This window comes from Macrotis lagotis, chromosome 2, assembly GCF_037893015.1.
Source record: "Macrotis lagotis isolate mMagLag1 chromosome 2, bilby.v1.9.chrom.fasta, whole genome shotgun sequence".
NCBI classification, from domain to species: domain Eukaryota; kingdom Metazoa; phylum Chordata; class Mammalia; order Peramelemorphia; family Peramelidae; genus Macrotis; species Macrotis lagotis.
The window spans coordinates 65569503-65590703 of NC_133659.1; the positions used below are offsets into that span (position 1 = coordinate 65569503).

At 35.2% G+C, this 21201-nt stretch overlaps 1 protein-coding gene across 8 annotated transcripts in view; it reads left to right on the forward strand.

Annotated features, from left to right (window-relative positions):
* The window catches only part of DNM3 (dynamin 3), a 670943-nt gene that overhangs the window by 629193 nt on the left and 20549 nt on the right, over positions 1 to 21201 (forward strand). For 5 of the 8 annotated variants that reach the window (XM_074222020.1, XM_074222018.1, XM_074222019.1 and 2 more), the window contains 2 exons: positions 336 to 559; positions 2300 to 2536. In XM_074222020.1, coding sequence (XP_074078121.1) covers positions 336 to 559; positions 2300 to 2536 — 461 coding nt within the window. Of the gene's footprint in view, positions 1 to 335; positions 560 to 2299; positions 2541 to 3751; positions 4703 to 6962; positions 10788 to 21201 lie in introns of those variants that run through there. The other 3 variants (XM_074222021.1, XM_074222022.1, XM_074222025.1) reach the window with 3 other exon arrangements.

Sequence of the window (21201 nt, forward strand, 5' to 3'; positions counted from 1 at the left end):
TTGGTATCTTTAGATGATGTCTAGGAAAGATTTCGTTTTTCAAAATACTGCTTTTTGCCCAAAGTTAGCTATCAATAGGCACTGGTTGAGTGATGGCAAATTTTTGGCTTGCTCTGAATTCACTCAAGATTATTTTTTACTATTATCAACCATCAGAAAGAATTAAAATTGTTACTGGCACCAGTACTGAAGACAAAAATGGATAATAAAAAAGCAAAGATAAATAAACATGCTGAGAAGTGACATTAGTGAATTTTTGTCCACTGATCCTGGATATCTCTAAAATTTTTGGATTATGCTCTCACTTATTTTATTTTCCAATGGTGACATGACAGGTCAAAGACTTCATAAATTCAGAGCTCCTAGCACAGTTATATTCCTCAGAGGACCAAAACACTTTGATGGAAGAGTCTGCTGAGCAGGCTCAGCACCGCGATGAGATGCTTCGAATGTACCAAGCCCTTAAGGAAGCTCTTGTAATTATTGGTGATATCAATAGTGCCACTGTGTCTACTCCTGCCCCTCCACCAGTGGATGACTCTTGGCTACACTCTCGTAGGTAAGTCCTTTGCTTTCCCCAAGGTCTTGAAAATCTGATTCTTAGGTTATCCACTACTGAAATGTCCAATTTTATGTTGCATTCCCAGGAAACAATACCTACTATTCTTGCTCTTATAAGTAGTTACTCTGCCTATTTCAGCAAAACACTAGCTAGATTTTAATGTACTTATCTTTGTGGGCCAAATGAAGTGAGATCTATGTTTCCATTTTAATGATTAATGTTTCCCTTTTCTCTTTTTGTTTGTTCCTCAATACTTTAGCTGACTTAGTTTGGCATAAATTCTATTTACTTTTAAAAGATAACATTTTTTTTCTATTCCTTTTCCTTTTTTGTCATAGTATCTAGTATATTTATAGAGAATCATAACTTTGCAAAGTATTTTATATCTATTCTGTATTTGTTTCTCATAACTACCCTGTGAAGCAAATGCTTATGTTGTTCCCATTTGACAGATGAGGAAGCTGAGAGTTAGAGAGGTCAAGTGCCTTAATCAAAGTAATACAACTAGTATCTGAGGCAGGGGTCAAAGTCAGGTCTTCCTGACTCCTGGTCCAGCATTCTACTCATTTCATCGCCTTTTACATTGGGTCATTTCCAGATCTGACACCAAAGAGATAAGCAGAACCAATAGATACAGCTACCAAGTCTGAAAGCCTGTGTAATGTTTTCACAGCCTTAGTCTTCCATCTCTCCAAAGAAAAGAAAAAGATATATTTCCTTACTCCAAGATTGATTATTATAAATTATTATCATTCAGTTTTATTTCCATATTATTTTCATTTACCTTCTAGTTGTATCTTTTTTCCAAAATTCTTACTTCACTCTGTATTAACTCATTCAAGTCTTCCCGTGCTTCTCTAAATTGTCCACATTCATTATTGCTTATGATTCTATGATAATCCTATTATAGTAATATGTTATAATTTATTTAATCATGCCCTAATCCACATTTTTTTTTCATTTTTTTGCTACCATAAAATTCAGACTTGCAATACTTCTAAACAATTCTGATATGTACCTTTATTCAGAGTCACTGTGCCATCCTAAAATAAAATGAAACCCAATACAAATTTCTAAATGGATAAATGCCTCCAGCTATTAATGAATTTCAGCATAATTTAATGCATCGGTTAGATTTTTGGTGATATATGTGTTGTACTAAGGAAGACTTAAAGTTCACAGAAACATTAAAACCATTAATAATAATTTATGATAACCATTACATTTCTAAATGTACAGAAAACAATGGATTAGGAACTTTTCTTAATTTCTTTTTTTCTTGTAGGATAATTCAAACTTCAATAAATTGACCAAAAAGCTTTTCTTAAAGCATTTACTGTCAGTATTTAAACTTATAAGCTCTGTATATATGAAAAAAAATGCACCCTCTGCCTTCAAGGATATCCATTTTAATAGGAGAGAAACCATGTAAATATAAAGAGATACATATAAGATACATCCAGAGTAGACAGAAGGTAATCTTGGGGGGGGGGGGGGGGACACTATCAACTGGAGTATCAGGAAAGGACCTCCTGAAGGAAAAGAAATCTGAGTTTCAAAAAAGGCAGGGATACTAAGATGCAGATTAGGAGGAAATGCATTCCTTTCATAAGGGGGCAGGCATGGAGATGGGAGCTGAAGAATAGTATATGAGGTATAACAAGTAGGCCAGTATGGCTTAATTGTACAGTATGGGAAGTGGAGCAGTGAGTAAACTATTTGCCTTTTGTGCCTCAGATCACCTCCTCCAAGCCCTACAAACCAAAGGAGACCAACATTAAATGCTCCTCCAACTAGACCCACATCAGGTCGAGGACCTGCTCCAGCAATTCCATCTCCAGGCCCCCAGTCTGGGGCTCCACCAGTACCATTCCGTCCAGGACCTTTACCTCCCTTTCCTAGTAATAGTGATACATTTGGAGCACCACCACAAATTCCATCCCGACCAACAAGGGCACCTCCCAGTGTCCCAAGGTAAGAAAATAAATGCTTATTGTAAAGAGGCTGTTTGGTTCTCTTCTTCTAGAGTGACAGACAAGGTTGATTTGAAAAAGAAAATTGCAAACACTGTTCTGCTTTTGTATGCAATTTTCATACCCCAGAGTAAATGAGTGAGTAAATATCCATAGCAGATCCTCACAGGCAAATAAGTGAGCCTGCTCTGTAGGCTAAAGGACACTGTGGAACCTTCAACAATTTAAAATATTTTATCCATAAAGAGAATTAAAGAAAACCTGGTCCACCTGAGTGACACTGTGGCAGCCGCTCATCATAGAAATATAGCTGAGCAATGTGAGAGAGAAGAGCAGAGGTTGGAATTTTATAGGCTGTATGTCCATTTTATGTGGAGAGTAGCACTGTGTGGGATGATCTTACCTTCTCAATTTCTAGATAAATTCCAGAATGTATCTTTCTCAGGTCATTCAAATAACTCTGAGTCATAATTATTTCAAATGAAAAGAATATTTTAGTCCAAAATACATGCAATTTGTAAGAATAGAAATATTTCAAAGTTGTAAACAAATATTTATAATTAAAATTTTTATCATAAGCATAATATTCTATGAGAATTGTCAGTAATATGACAAAAGAAGTAGAATATCACAAATTAAGACCATATTTACAAATATTTAGGTTCAAAATTGTATAGTACCTTAATTTTAGGACAGCTAGGTGGCACAGTGGATAGAGCACTGGCCCTGGAGTCAGGAGGACCTGTGTTTAAATTCAGCCTCAGACAGTTACTAGTTGTGTCACCCTGGGCAATTCACTTCACCCTATTTGCCTCAATTTCTCAACTACAAAATAAGCTGGAAAAGGAAATGATAAGCCACTCTAGTATCCTTGCCAAGATAACCCAAAATGGGATCATGAAGTATTGGATTTGACTGAAACAACTCAATAACAATCTTAATTTTACATATTTCAAGGTGCAGGGAGCCAAAGGCTGCAGTTTAAGGGTTTAGAAATAAAAATGATAAATACAAGTAGCACAAATGGGCTAGGCATTAAGTGCTACTCAAAAAAATTATTGAACTAAAATTTCCCTATGCTTTCTGAAAGAAATACAACTATATAAATAAATGTATAATAGAAAATATTTGAATTTAAATGCCAATCCACCTGTCAAAGTTGAGCAATATTACCTCCCTCTCAGATAAAATGCTTCAATTTTATTTTCTCTTCAAGGTAGAAATGGAGCAGCCAGGAGGAGAGACAAGCTTAACTGAAGGATCTCAAGTTAGAAATGCAGTTAGAAATAGCGTGACAAGAAAGGCACATGCACTGTGGGCTGAGTGTGCCATTTTCTCAGAACGTTTTACTCATGTACCCACATCCCTATCCCCTCCAGGTTTGGCCTGCCCACTCCAGGTTCAGCTGAAATGTTCTTCTGGCACAAGAACCTCAGCATAAATATGCAAAAGAATTTCCCTTGAATATAAAAAAGGAGGTTTCAGAACTAATCCTTGCAGGAACACACTAGCAATCTGCAGTCTACAAATTGTTGGTTTTGGAGAACTTCAGATGAATAGGAAAACAGTGCCTGCCATTGTGCCATCAGGGGAGGGAAGAGGTTCAGAGAAGGGTGGGAGAGGAGCCTCACCCATGAGAAATGAAATCCAGGAGTCTGTCTTTGTCATTCGAAGAAGGAACCATAGCAACCTAGCAATGCCTGGCCTTGGCACTGAATTTGCCTGTCTTGCCTGTCTCGCATGACTGCTTTCTTTCTTGGTTGCAGATAAGATGGCTTGCCAAAAGCATGTCTGAATATAATCTTTTGAATCCTAAACTGACTTGTCAAGCTGGGTGGAGCCATTCATGCCTTTTCCTACCTCACAGAAAAAGCCACAGTAGCCCATCATTTTATGCTGTGCTTGCTGGCAGGGAAAGGAATGGCTGGTGAAGGTCATTGAGTTTAAAAGGTCCTCACTGGACACTCAGAGAAAACTTAAAAGTTGCCATAAAAGAGAATTCTAGAATGGCATCAAGATAGATCCATTGTAACTTTATCTTAAGTTGTAGATAAATTCTTAGTTACCCACCCCCCAACAATGCACTTAGTTTTTATTAGTCAATCAAAGACTTTAAATGGAATATCATTTTCAGAAAAGAATCAAAAGAATATTTTCCCATAAACCAGGGGGTATTCTATCCTGTTTAAAAAATAAATCTACTATTTATTTTAACATTTTTTAAAAAATTGAATAAGTTGTAGATAAATTCAATAAGAATTTAACCCTAAAACAGAGATATAGTTGAAGCAGGAAAGCATGGTGTTTTTTCCCTGAGACTTCATATTTACTCACCAGTTCAGTGAGTAGAGATGAAAAGCCCTGTGAGAAGCCGAGTCACCTGATAGAATATTTCAGGATCCTTATGGCCATTAAAAGTTTAGCATTAGATGGAGTACTCTGACCGCATAACGTCTGTTTTTAATAAAAAAAAAAAAAAAAAAGCCAGAATAGGAATCCTAGCAAATGCATGCCAGAAAGGGGGTTTAAGATTTAAAAAAAAAAAAAAAAAGTTGAGGGACATTCTTAAAACTTTACTAGTTCTTTATTTATTTATATATTAATGGGTTTGTCACAAATTTTCTCTACTTAGAGAGAAAAATAAAAAGTGCTATTCTCCATCCTATCCAGGACAGCAGCAATCTTAGGTTTTTGAGATAGAAGTTTCCTTTTTCAAGTTCTTTGCTTTACTGAAAGCCCTTTATCCTGATGTGTCTTCTAATGTGACAAGGCAACACCAATATTGTCCTGCCCATTCCTCCTGCCTTTAATGTTGTTACAAAAGCAATAACTGAACCTTTGGAAGGAGGGGATTCAGTGTGGACTTCTGCTTACTTTTCTTCTGGACAATTCACCACTTCATTAGCGAGTTATAACCTTGCCTTTTAAGAGAAAATGTAATTTTATCAAACCTTATTCAGAATTAATAACATTACTTGTAGCTTTAAAGAAACCATGGGTGTTTTTTTCTTTTTCAAAATTGCTTTCTATTTTGATGTACAGGAGAGGAAAGAGAGAGGAGGGGGAGTCATTTTAGCCCAATTTTTCCTCTGCTTCTCAAGCTGTTTTGGTTTATGTACACTGAATTTTTCTGTGAGGAAGCTGAAACCGTTACATGATGTGTGCTTGCCTTAATTAATCCCACCTGAATAGGGGAGAGTCTATCCCAACAAAGCTTACGAATCTGGGTGCTGACTTAGTAAGTAAGATGATTGTGCAGTGTCTATGATTTGTAAAACATTTTCTGTTGCCAGGAGATCTGGGTTATCCCTTCCTCCCTTACCCCAACCCTTCTCTAAAGAGAATAAAGCCAGACTGGAATCTGTATACTTGCTCAGTGTGATGATCTTAAGCAGATACAACAGCCTCTGTAGAGTCCCATTATGACTTTGTTCTCCTACTTAAAGATCAGAATCTTCATCGAACACTAACTTTAGTTCTCAAAGAGTTATTCTTGGTTACAGCTTCTTAAAATTAGTTTATTGGGAATTGCAGCCTTGCCATTAACAGAACAAATTAACTGAATCAGAGTGTGTTTTTCCTGGCGACAGCTGACTCTGGCATTCATTCACTGGCTTGTACTCTCCTCCTCTCCCTTTTCCTTGAACTAAGATGTTTTACAACAATCTGAATAGAAAGTTGGGATATGATGGAGAGGGTCTTCATCCAAGGAGAGCACTTCTCCATCTACTTCCTCACTCTCATCTCCAGTTAGCCCACATTATAATAAAAGTAATAATTGAGCTGCTTTCTTTGAACAGATGCTAGCCAACATTTCATAGAAGCTTCTCTAAGCCTGGTTAAGTTGGCTATCTCAAAGGATTTATCCTCTAGTCCAATTCACTATAATTTATTCAAACACAAAACTATACTGAGTGGAGCCTAATCACTATTGGTATCTAACCATTAAGGCTGATGACCAAATCATAATCTGCATCTAATTTGTTCATATGACAGAACCACAGGTCCACATAATGATGACCATTTGGTCCCACAGTTATGTTTTAGAGCTACCAAGTTTGAAGAGGAGAGCAAGCCCATTTCATGATTTCACTAATTTACTTGATATCCTTGGTAAGGAGGCCACACTACAGTCCCACATATTCAGCAAATTATTCTTTAATCAACTAATGCCAAAGGAAATCTGATATAAACATTTCTAAAGGGACAACAATGTGTTGATGTTCCTTTCTGTACTGTAATGATCTTCAGTTGATTCTATCTATAATTTGTTTTCATATTATTTAAAAGTTGCTTTAGTATTCATTCAAGTGGCATCTGATGACTTGAAATATTTCTTTTAAGTAAGTTATCTATGAGTTTTAATGAAAGCTTTTATGTAATTATTTTCACTTAGGGATAAGGTCTCCTTGTTTTGTTTTTTTCAGCCAGTCCCCCAAATTTTGAGTAAGGACAAACTCTCGATTCTTATGAACATGCCATTGCATCCCTAACATCAAGGTCTGGTACCATGGAGGATGAAGCTGCTGAACTTTAAAGTTGTGGGCTAAGGGTATATGGATAAAGTTGCTTCTGTGACTAGTTAATGTTGATTCCTCCTCAATAGGTATACTGGAGTCATTCTTACTCCTCAGCTGCCCTCCACAGTTATAACTTCTTTTAACTGTTTGTTGTCATCTGGACAAATGATGTTTTCAGCTCGTGACTTCTGGTTTCAGTCAAGATCCGTCCATTTCCTTAGCCATTCTCCCTATAGCAAAGAAAAAACAAACCAAGAAAAACAAAGAAAAAAAAAGAATTCCAATTGTTCAGATGAAAACTTATTTTTATTTTTAGTGGATTTGCCAAGAACAGGATCAGGAACCCAACTCTGATTTGTTCTGTTTCTAATAGTTAATGAATAGCCACAAGATGATTGTGTAACAGAATTTATGAGACCCTGCTTATAACAATGTTGCTATGATAATTTAGGATCTGATATAACTCAATATACTAATTCATAAATAGAAAATTGGTCATCCATGATTCCCTAAAGAAAATGGCCAATTTAGTTTCCTCTTCATTGGGTCTTCAGGGAAACCTCACTCTCAGATTCTAGTATGGCTATAATTCCCAATATGCTATATCATCTTGGTTTCAAAACTCGTTTCACTCAAAATTTCCTTCTTGGGCCTAGAGAACTTTCTACTTTACATAAACATCTCCATCCTGTCACAATTCAGAATGAGAGATTGCTCCCAAGAGAGGCCCAAGGAACAGAACAGCTAGTTTGGGGGAGAACAGGATTGGGGAGTATTGGTGGATCACTGAGGCAGACTGTCTATTTCCTTGGTGTTTTTAAAGGGCCTTTCTACATGTTTTTTCCAGGCACCAAATATTGAGGGTGAAGGGGGGAATAAGAGATGACAAAATTATATACATATGTGTCAAAGCACAAGTCATGAAATTCAGACAAGGCAACTACAAGAATAACAATATGCCCTTGTTAGCCCAGAGGTAGCTGGCATTGGGTTAACTAAACAACTGCTTCCGTGTTCCATGACAAGAAATAGCAAATAGCCCTTTCATTGTTCTCTTTAAGAGCTCGGAATTGCTGGCTTCCACAAATGGAAAGCCTTTCCAGAGGTTAAGTATTCCTAGCCTTGCCCTGGGTCTCACCTGATTGATAGAGGAAGACAGCCAAGGCAGAAATCTGGCACAGGAATCAATGACCAGTAGAATAGGCATAGTCAAGGATTTATTCTTTCCCCGTGGCCAGTCAGCAGTAAATTGTCACCAGTTGGAATCTGCTGGATATTCCTATATACAGGTTGATGTCAGCTTAAAAATAAAAGGCTAGACTGTAAGCAAATGTGTATTGTGGTGGATGTGTCCTCCAATGTGAAAGTCACAGTTTTTTCTTGTACAAAAGAATGAATTTACAGTTAGGTATTATTCTTTTTCAGCCAATTAGAGTTTGTTGTTATCCACTGAGTTCTTCCAAAACGTCAGTTTTATGGCATGCTAAATGGCAGCCCTCTAACCTTAAAGCTCCCAGGATGGGCAGGCACAGCAATCTCCCTTCTCTAGGAAAAATTAGAAGCAAAATATAAATAATGCTTACCGCAGTAGCTTTAACCAATAACGACCAAGAAATTCAAAATGAAAGTTTAAATGCTGACTCCTTCTCTCAAAGTCCTATGTCTTTAGGTGCCTACCTCCAACAATCTAAGGAAAATGTTTAAAAAGGAGCTGAGGGCTTGGTGGCCTTTGTCTGCTTGTCACAGTCTTATAAATGTCTAAATGTGGACTTTAAAAAAGTTGACATCGAAAGCCGTTGGCATACTCATGTCTACATATAGTAAGTCTCCTCTGTGGGTGTGTCTAGGTCTAAACACACATTTACACCCTTTGGTTGCCAGATCAAATCCACCTAGCTTACAGAATCGCGGGCCCCAGATAATTGAGTCCTTTTTGTCCTGGCCAGTGTTTAGAAGGGAAGGGAATGGGTAAAGCTTAAGAGATCTGACTGTATATTAAGGCCAAATTACTAGCAATTGGATGAGGGTGAGGGTCACGTGGCTCAATGATCCAAAATTAGAAATGTTTCTGTAGAGGGCAAGTCTGAAGCCACAAGGTATTTAGGCAAGTTCCCAGTGTAGGCAATGCTCTAACTTGGTGTGACCCTTGTTCTTTCCTTTTGGCTGCTCTTCAGGCATCACAGCCACAGGGTGTACAAAAACTACAAAGGACTAGTACTCGAAACTGCTGAATTTTTAAAAAACTGCTCCCACAAACATCAGTAAACATTCAGTGTTGTTTAAGGAGAAGCAAAAAAAGTATTATTCACATTTATTGTAGAAAGAACACCCCATCCTGGCTGCTCAAAAAGACCAGTACCTCAACTGTTCAACCTAAGTAGGGAAAGCTTTGACCTAGATTTGCCCCAAGACATAAAGAATTTTTAGTCTGACAATGTAATTCTCATATTCTAAATTATATCAGACACTGTAAAATAGTACCAAGAACATTTTCTAATTATTCTAATATAAATCAAAGAGGTAATAAATCAAAACATAATGGATGAAAAAGGTAAAACCCCATCTCTTACCTGAAAGGATCAGTAAAAAGCAATATGGGGCAAATATATAGCAGAGAAGGAGAGAGAATACCGAATACTATAGACTGGATATCAAAAACTCACTGATTTGGAGTGCTTTAGGGTTTGCAAATCACTGGCCTTACAAATACCATACCAAAAAACCCTGTTCCCCACTTCTACCTGACTCTATCGTTCCCCACTTCTACCTGACTCTATCTCCTACCTCCTAGGGTCTATAATTTCACTGGAGGAAGAAGCTCCCTCTTTCCACTCAGATTTCTATTTCTCCCTAATTTAAGATTCTTAGAGTATTGTCTGGAGGCAAGAAGAGAAGTGACTGGTCAAGAACACATAGCCAGTATGTATGAGGAGGATGGTAAGGATATTTCCTGGTACTTTGCTATCTCCATAATTCTAAGAGAAGCATTATTCAAATTGTAAGAGCATTAGTTGCTACCTCATATATCTATAGTACCTTAAGTTTTCAAAGCACTTTCTTTACAATATCCCTTAGTTGAAGCCCCATTCTGCTCTGTATCAATAATTTTTTTGATTTGCCTTGAAATTATTCTTAAGATCAATTTTGAATATGGCTGATCTTCTTCTCAAAGTTTAACATCAAGGCACTATGGCAATTGAATCACTACACACCTATCAGTACTCATACCTTTATGTTAGTAAATGAAAAAAAAATGTAAAAATTGAAAAAAATTGCCACTTCTATTTATAATGACCAAGAGAAAGTTTTGCTTTTTACTAGTAATGACAGAAAATAAAGAAATAAATTGAAATAAAGAAACTTATTAGAGAAAAATTTTACCTTCTGATTACTTTGTGAGGTAGAAAATGAAGGAAGTCTTATATATGTGTGGCCTGTAAGAATCACTGCAGTATAATTCTTTCCTATTCTCTCCATGAACCCTAAGGAGCCCAGAAGCATAGTTTGGAACTGAAAGGGGATCTTGTTTTGGAGGTGAGGAAACTGAAGGCCCACAGATCTCACTGGTATTCAATAGTAGAATCAGAATTTGAAAACAAGTCTCTGACTCTAATTCAGGAGTTTTCTATACCGTACACTGCAGCCCACTTCCAATAATTAACCGTACATTTCAGTTTATTGGACTAAATAAATACACTTTTTCAGGCATGTTGAGAGTACTGTATAATTTTTTCAAACTATAACATTCTAATTTAAGAAATTATCTTAATGATTAAAGATTATAATGTTATATTGGAAACCCTTTTATAGAATATTTCATTAATAATAAAAACACTTGATTAGTTTCCCCATTCCTCCTTAAACTTTGGTTGTGTGATTGAATGCTTCGATTTTATTTTACTTTTTACCATATAGGTAAGATCATTTGCCTTCATATTGTTGCTTAATTAATATCTATTCAGCAGCCACAACACTCTAATTGCTTACAAAAACTCTGTCTTCAATAGTCAGAATAAAACACCTAAACATGGAGGTTTTACCTTCCCTGAACCCCTAGGTCTTTTCTTCCTATAATGAAATCCTAAAAACAAATCAATCCCTTGCCTTGTAGAACAAATGATTCCCCTGGCGTTTTCTTGAGTGTCACAATAGGTGCAAGAAAGAAGTCCCCAAATGTATCTTCAGAATTTGCAAGTGCAAACGCATAAACATTAAAATTTTATTTCTTCTACCTTTAAAGTCTTTATTTCTTTATTTTTAAACTTTCTTATTCACCTATGAAACAAGAATATATGGTAAGAAATGATACATACAGATTTGAGCAAATACTAAGCAGTGATTTCAGAGATCATTGGTCCTATGTAAGGAGCAATCATTGAGAACTCTCTCCTGCACCCATTTCTCATTTCACTTTCCTATTTAATTCTTTCCTAGATTTTTCTTTGTACCTCAATTCAGTAGCATTTCCTTTCCTTTCTTCTATTTCCATTCTCCTTTTCTTTAGTAACTTATATTAAATAGACACCTACCTTCTAGATGTTTTTGACAGATAAGTACAATGAGGTAATAAGAGGGAAAAAAAATCCCAGTCTCTTTTTTGGCTTCATGTAACATCCAACATTATTTATAACAAGACTCTGCTGTCAGGCCTTGTTCAAAACTGCTTTGAGATCTATTGACCAGAGGTTTTACCGTAGAGTGAAGAAGTAATTGTGCAGGGTAACTGTTCTCTTCTTGAAAACCAGAAATTTATCTTATATTCTACATTTACTCTAGACAAATAGAGATTATATTCTATTATTAAATTTACTATCTAAATTTCAGCTGTTCTTATTATCTGACCTTTTCTATCACATCAGTGATATTTAAGAGAAGGTATGTGTGCAAGTTGTAAGAGAAAAGAATGCCTTTTATTTAAAAGTGGTTTTGGCTTCTTTTTGCCAAAGTCCAGCAGTTTTTTCATCAAGGGCCTCCCATGGTCATTGCAGCAATGTTTTTCACAAAGCATATTTTGTGAAACATGGCTCCAGGATGATGGCAGCTTTTGTTAAAGGAGATGCCTAAAAGGCTCCCATATGGTTTTCATCGATTTTGCAGTCTAGACTTGCTTTATTTAGTGACTTTGGGTCTGAACTGGTAGGGTTTTTGTAGGCACTTTTATTAAAACAACAACTAAAAAATGTGTATGTGTTATTAAGATATAAAACAAAAAGCTTAGCTTTTTGTTAGAGTCCTGGGTCTAGAATAAGGAAGCTGGCTGAAAATTTATCACATGCTCCTTACTGCTATTTTCCCTTATACTCCCCAACCTATCCAACTCACTCTCACAAAGCTGAACAAAAATAGAAAACTCATAAAGCACACCAATAATACAATACATTCATACAATCGATACTGTTTTCTTTGGTGAATTCTTTGTGACTGAACTGATAATTGTTAGTCTGAAACCTCTGATTTTTTCTCCAGACTCTTTACATGACCCTAGGGACATATGATCCTTGCCCTTTTAGCACTAACTTTTACAAACATAGCATTTCCTTTTCAAAAAAAAAAAAAAAGACAGAGAGACCAGCCAGCCACTAAGTAAATGGAACTGAATTCTCCAGAGTTCACAAGTGCCTTTGCCACATGTTGAAAATTTAGTTTTCAAAGGCTGTTTTTGAGTCTTTTTCTAAGAATTACTTAAGAGGAAACATGACATTATCAGAAAGAAAAAAAATTACTTATATTTCTAGATCTGCCCATAAATCGGACTTTTGCTCCCTGGGACAGCTAACACGGCAAATCCAATTCCAGTTAGGTTCTATCTAAAAGAAGAGCTTCATGGAGGCAGAGGAAATGTGGGCCATTCTGTCTCTACCAATATCATTGCTTGGTTTTGGACTAAACATTTAATTGAGCTTAGTCACATATTTACTCATTGACATGGCAGCGAGCAAGGCACACTGCCTTTCTGTTTATTTTTCTGTTTGCTTTGGGGGGAAAACTCTTTTCAAAATCTCTTCTGAAGCATGTTAGAACTCCCCCTGCTGGAAATATTTGAAATTAATGGAATTTCTTAAGAAAATAATCCCCAAGACCTTTTAACCAAAATCCCATTTTGATTAATATAATCTTACCTCTTTTGATCAATGTAATTTTCAAAACCACCAAATGGAAAGTCCACCCCTGCCTCTGCCACTTATTATCTAAATGTCCTGGCCAAGAACAATGACCATTCAGGGACCCAATCCCTCTGGATCAGCATGAAAACTTTATTCAACTTGCTCCATTCTCCCAAACTGGGCTGACTTGTCCTTCCTAGGGTGGCCTGACCACAGGGGTTCACCATGTTAGAGCTAAAATTAGTGATGATGCCCCAATCAGATTTAGCCCTTCTTAAGCTCAGAACTTTTGAGTTTAACCAATTCACCAGCTTTCAGGCTTTCCCAGGAGTAGGGATCACAAACATGTACAGCATGCTTAGATATGTTGTATTTTACTGGATGATCATTGCTTTCTCAAAATTAAAGTAATTAAAATGTTAACTTTACTTAAAATGTTGTTTTTATAGCTACTATTCTCAAACAAACACTACCTCATGGTTTTAAGTTGTCTCTTCCCTACAATCAAGTTAGTGACTATCTTTCTAGCCCTGTGAAAGTGATCCAAATCAGATATTCATAAGAATATGTAGAGAAGAGGGGCAGCTAGGTAGCAGAGCACCAGCCCTGAATTCAGGAGGACTTAGTTCAAATCTGGATTCAGATACTTACTAATTACGTTGAGCAAGTCACTTAAACCCATTGCCTTGCAAAAACCAGAAAGAAACAAAAAAGAATATGTAGAAAAGATAAATTGTGTTCTACAAATTCCAAAGACCAAGTGCAGTGAGTACACAGTCAAAGAAATCAGGAAACTCCTTACTTTATGGAAATGTATTGCTGTAAAGTCAGTTTGTAGAAATAATACTGTTTTATACCTACAACTTACATTATAAAATTGAATTATTGTGGAGGAAACCATTTTGGCCCCAAGATAGAATAAGAATCACATTTAAGAATACTGATTAACTTTTAAAAGTCATTATTAAATGGGAAAATAATTTCTGAATAAAATTAACAATTCCTAAATTTTATTTGGGAAACTGGCTATAAGATATTTTAGACAGAGAATGATGAGCATATGCAAAAGATGTTCCAGATCTAACTGAAAACTGGCTATAAAATCTTTAGAGTGAATTTACAGATGAAACTATGGAACTATTATTATAACCTGTATGAATATTGGAGTGAAAGTGAAGTAGTTTTAGCTTTCACTCTAGGTTGTGATTATTTTTTAAAAATACTCCAAAAAAGGGGCGGCTAGGTGGCGCAGTGGATAAAGTACCGGCCCTGGAGTCAGGAGTACCTGGGTTCAAATCCCGTCTCAGATGCTTAATAATTACCTAGCTGTGTGGCCTTAGGCAAGCTACTTAACCCCATTTGCCTTGCAAAAAAAATACTCCCAAAAGAAGGGAAAAAATACTGATAATTATACAGCAAAGATTCTCACTTCTAAAATAAGCAAGTTTGTGTTAATGATAATATATAATAAAAAACATGATCACTAACAGTTTTAGCAATCACGATCTCTTTGGAGGAAAGCCATGTGATTTATATAAGATCAGTCCTAACTCACCTGCTAGCATTCCTTCAAAAAAAGAGTATATAATTAAGGAAAAAACCAATTGATACAATTCAAAGTAACTAGATGATACAGTAGATTGAGTGCTGGACTTGGAGTGAAGATGACATGAGCTTAAATCCCAGCTAAGCTCCTCACTAACTTTATGTGTCCCTGGATTCATTTTCCCTTTCTTAGATTTAGTTTTTTTCCTCTGTAAAACACAGACAAAAATAACACCCACTTGGAACTTATTGTAAAGATCAAAGGAGTTAAAAATTACAGAGTAATTGGAAAGCCTTAAAATCCTATGTAAATGCTAGCTATTATTAATTTGAATTTTTTAAAACCTCTGACAATGTTGGACACCATTTCTTTTGAATTTCCATAGAATTGATAGGAAACTATCATAAAATGGCAATAAATTGATGTTTGCATACATCACAGAATCACAAAATCTCCGAGTTAAAAGAGATCTGGGAGGCATTCTAGACCAACTCATTCACAGATAAAATTCCAACATCCCAACAAAGGATCACTCAGCTGTTGATCGCAGACTAGTGAGCAACCTATTGCATTTATGCTTATTAAATGTTTAGCCCATATCCTGGTGAGATCTCTCTAGGACTTCACTCTATTTTCCAACATGTTAATTATCCCTCCTAACTTTGTATCCTGTGTAGATTTGTTAGGAACATCATCAGTAATTTTACTCAAGTCATTAATGAAATTATTAAATAGTACATTGCAAAGCACAGATGCCTTGGCCACTCTACTACATTTCAATCCAAGATGACATCAAGTGGTCCTTCAACCACTTCCAAATCCATCTAGTTGTACCATATATTCTCTCCTTAAAGATACATGGTACATATCTTCATTTTTAAAACAAGAACAGCATAAGAAAGTTTTTGCCAAATATTTTGCTAAAATCAAGGATATATATAAATTCCCTTCAACTGCCAGTCTAATAAAGATGTCCAAAAGGAAATTATGCTACTCAATCACTGCTTATTTGTTATGGAGCCATGTGACCTCCATGTAAGTAATCACTTCTTTTTATAGATGGTCACTAAATATGTGTGTCTTTAGTTAACTTTATAATTTTGTCAGAGATTGAAGTCTCTAGTAAGATTTTAAATTTTAAAGATATCATTGACTTCTCTTTTGTGACAATCAAGTCAACACTAGCCCCTTCTTCTGTCTGTAGCATCTCTCATTTATCAGAATCTCTCAAAGATCACTAACAGTAGTTCAGCCATCAATATCCTCAGATTTTTATGGAAGATTGAAATGATTACATTAATTCAAGGACAACTATAGATGATCTCCTACTATCTCCCTGTTTATTCTGAATATCAGTTACCTTTTACTCATTTTTGTTATTTCTTTCCAATCCAAAATTCACTGACTTTGACTCAGAAAGTAATATTAAAATAAGAATCAATTTGTTTAGAGTTCTATCACCTATTATCATAATTCCAAAAATCCTGAGCATCAGTCTTATTATCCCCCTGTTGATCAACCTCTTTTTCTCCAATATTGTTAAAACAAAAAGCCCCATTTGTTGTCTTTAGCCTTCCTCTCTAGCATCAGCACAGTCTGAGCTCTAAAACTCTTAACAATCTTATTAGATATATCATTCTTCTATATTCATCTTCTTGCCTGCCCTTCATTTCATGTCTCCACATGACTTTTGAAAGTTTATCAATTCTTTATACATCCTCATACTTTGAATTCTTTACAAAACTACTCTTTTTCTTCTTCAATGGAATTGTTTCTCTTTTTAGTTTCTCTCATGAGTATAATTCCTCTAGCCATCCTAAAGTGATTTCCTCTATTTGATTTTTGCCTCTGAAATCTTATATTTTCTCTGAAATCTATTTTCTCAAAATCTACAAGAATTCAAAAGTCTTTCATCTAAAATTTTGAACCCAGGTACTCCTGACTCCAGGGCCAGTGCTTTATCCACTACGCCACCTAGCCACCCCTCACCTAAAATTTTTAAATGATTAAGCTAAAATTGTCGTCATTTCTAGAGCACTAGCCCTGGAGTCAGGAAGACCTGAGTTCAAATCTGGCCTCAGACACTTAGCAATTACCTAGTTGTATGACCTTGGGCAAGTCACTTAACCCCATTGCCTTGACAAAAAAAGAATAAGAGAATTCTATTAATAATCAGTAAAATTTACTGAATGTTTTCTATGTGCCAGACATTAATTTTCAAACTATTAAGTGAAAGTATCGTTTAAACATCAGATAGTAATTGCATTCATTATGCCCCTAGAAGTAGAGGCAGGCTGAAAATGATTGTATTAATAAAGGTTTAACTCAGTCCATGATGACATATCTATAATGATCTATTAAAGCTCAATATATGGGTTTGAGTTACATGTCATGCAGGTCATGTCATGGAGAACAACCATGTTGTCTATTGGTGCCATAGGGAGAGGAAAACCTTGTATTTATGGACCAAAGATCTGTCCCAATGTGGTCATTTTTCTGATATCACATGTTTTGCATTTGGTTAGGCTTTCAGTAAATCTCTGAAAGAATGAATGAATGTTACAAAATAAAAATATGTTGAAACTTGAAATACTATACTAAAACTTTGACCTCTAAGAGGTTAAAATGCAAATTTACTTTAAGTTTTTCCTAAATTAAATATTTATTCACTAAGTATTCATTGAATATGGAGACATCATATTTATCTTTATATTTCCAATCCAATTACAATGGTTAGCCCCTAGTAAATACTAGAAAAGTATTTGTTAATTGAATGATTCTTTCCTTTATAGTATGTGCAAAATTATGTTTTAGATACTATGAAAGAATACACAACAGTAATATCAAGGCATCAAGGCACTTACAATTTTTATGTAAATGATTCATTCTCACACTTGAAAGTTACATAGTCTTAGAAAAAAACCACGATTGTTTAAAATCTCAAAATTTTTATCTCTTCCAAGAAAGTTACTTGATAATTTTGTAGTCTCAGTGATTTAATTATCTTTATGATTTGAGTGAGCTTAACTTTATCACTTTTTATTATTTCTGTACGTTCCCATTGATAATATATATCATAGCCTATTCATACCCATCATATATATCTTTCTTGTTCTTTGATCACTCATAGATATTGTGATGTTCCATGATTCTTAGCCTATAGTATATTGTTGTTGAAAAGGTGGGCCTTGATGTCTGGGAGTAGCCTGATAACACTGAAAGCACTGCTGAATTTCTCGAATGTAATTCATTTGGAGTCTAATTTTGTAATACCATTGCAAGAGACTAATGAACCATTATAGACTGGGCATCTAGCTGTACATCACTATGAATTTTTTTATCTTCTTGGTTGTAGATTTGATAGATTTGGTATGTAGATTTCTAGGCAGAGGTTTTTTGAATGAGCTTGAATTATGTAAAAATTAATATAACAAGTCACTTAAGGACATCCCTGAGAGTCAATATTTTCCCTACCTTAGAGACTAAAAAGCTACATAATAGCTCTTAAATGGAATATGGAATGAGCAAGTCCAGCAAGTCCAATCACTCCATATTTCTAAAATCATTCATTACTATCTCAAGAGTTCATTGAAAAAAAATTGCACATCAATAACAGAAAATGATTATAGTAATCTGCTGTTTGATAAATCCAAAGAGTCCAGCTATTGGGATAAAAGCTCTGTCTTCAATAAAAACTGCTGGGAGAATTGGAAGTTAGTATGGAAGAAACTTAGATTAGACCAACACCTCACACCCTATACCAAGATAAGGGATTTAGACATAAAAACAATATTATAAGCAAACTAGAAGATCAAGGAGTAGTTTACCTGCCAGATCTGTGGAAAGGGGAGCAGTTTATGACCAAGGAAGAGATGGAAAACATCACTAAAAACAAACTAGATGATTTTGATCACATTAAATTAAGAAGCTTTTGCACAGACAAAACTACTGTAACCAAGATCAAAAGAAATGTAGTAAAGTAGGAAACAAATTTTACAACTAGTGTTTCTGACAAAGGACTCATTTCTAAAATACACAGAGAATGAGTCAAACTTAAAAAAACAAGCCATTCCCCAATTGACAAATGGTCAAAGATATGCAAAGACAATTTACAGATGAGGAAATCAAAGAGATCCATAGTCATATGAAAAATTGCTCTAAATCAGTACTTATTAGAGAAATGAAATTAAAGCATCTCTGAGGTACCACCTCACACCTCTCAGACTAGCCAATATGACCAGAAAGGACAATGATCAATGTTGGAAGAGATGTGAGAAATCTGGGACACCAATATATTGTTGGTGGAGCTGTGAACTCATCCAAACTTTCTGGACTGCAATTTGGACTATGCCCAAAGGGCAACAAAAATGTGCATACCCTTTGATCCAGCAATGTCACTACTGGGTCTATACCCTGAAGAAATCATGAAAAAGGGTAAAAACATCACTTGTACAAAAGTATTCATAGCAGCCCTGTTTGTGGTGGCAAAGAATTGGAAACCAACTAAATGTCCTTCAATTGGGGAATGGCTTAACAAACATTTGTCATGGAACACTATTGTTCTATTAAAAACATGAGAGATGGAAATTCAGGGAAGTCTGGAAGGATTTGCATGAACTTATGCTGAGCAAGATGAGCAGAACCAGAAAAACATTGTACACCTTAAGAGCAACATGGGGGTAATGATCAACCTTGATGGACTTGCTCATTCCATCAGTGCAACAGTCAGGGACAATTTGGGGCTATCTGCAGTAGAGAATACCATATGTACCCAGAGAAAGAATTGTGGAATTTGAACAAAGACCAAGGACTATTACCTTTAATTTAGGGGGGGGAAACCAATATCTTATGTAATCTTGCTACCTCTTATACTTTATTTTTCTTCCTTAAAGATATGATTTTTCTCTCTCATTACATTCAATTTGGATCAATGTATACCATGGAAACAATGTAAAGACTGGCAAATTGCCTTCTGTAGGGGGTGGGGGGAGGGAAGTAAGATTAGGGTAAAAATTGTAAAACAAAATAAATAAAATATTTAAAATGAAAAAAGAAGAAAAAAATGCACATAATTTAAATTTCTACAAATTGAATATACTTAATAATTATAAATACTTAATAAGGAGATTATGTTATCTAAAAGAGATATGTAGTATTTCTTTAATAATATAATTTCCCCTTGTGAATCTCTTTGAAATTTTATATAAAAAATTTTCTTCCAGTGGGTTGCACCAATTCTGAAATAAGTCGATAATTCTTACAATGCCCATAGGGAAATTAGTAATATTCAATCTTTGACACTAGGCAAATTTAATCTGTGTTTATTGACCTTTTTGGAAGCAAATAACATGATATTAACATGATAAAGCCTCATCTTTAGCATCCCTAAACTTAAATCCACAATTTAATGTTAGCCATGTTTAAAAAGAATACTTCTTCAAATCATAGGCTTCTCACCATCTTCTATTCTTCTTATAATAATGATACTAGAAGTACCTGACATCTTTATACTGTGTCATACTTTCAAACTTCTTTGAGACAGACAACAAACCTATAGGTATTTTATCACATCTTACAGAATTTTAGAATTTCTTAGAAGGAAATCTAGATGACCATTTAATCTTATTCATATCCAAAAAGGAATCCCTAGTATACCAAATCCTACATATGGTCATTCATTTTCTACTAGAAGACCTCTAATGAGTATCTCACCATTCCACTTTTCTACAACCCTGATTAATAATATAAAGGTTTCATTACATCAAAACTAAATCTAGTTTTTGGTTTTGGTTTTTTGAGTTTTGTTTTGTTTTGTTTTGCAATTTCTATTCTTTGCTCTTGGTTACTCTTGGGGGCCAAAGAAAACAAGTCCATTTGCTCTTCCATATGGCAAACTTTAAGATATTTGAAGACAAACAATCATCATTTCGCTTTCACAATTCCAACAAGTCTTTAATTTTTCAAGCTAAAAAACCCCCATTCTTTCAAATGCTCTTTACATGACATGGTTTTAAGAATCTTCCTAATCCTGGCTGCCTTCCTCTGGAAGCTTTCCTGCTTATTATTTTTTCAAAACTGGTACTCAGAAATAACCCAGTACTATATAAAATGAGAAGGGAAGAGTACAGTAGTACTATCATTTCCTAATTACTCCTATCAATGTCTCTCAATACAAATCAAGATTGCATTAGTTTTATGTCAGCCATATCACAATATTTACTAATATTGAACTTGCTGTGCTTTAAAGTCCCTTACATCTTTTGTCTAGAAAAATTGGTACCTAATTAATATTACCTCTCCCCCTCCCACATCTTGTACTCAGAAAGTCAGTGTTTTGAACTCAGTTTTATTCTATTTAGGGGCAACAATAGCCCAATGCCTGGAGGTTGTTGTGAGGTTCAAAGGGAGTAAAATGTACAAAGTGCTTTACAAATCTTAAGGTCCTATGTAAATACTTGCTAATATTTAAAATTTCTTGAAACCTCTGACAGTCTGA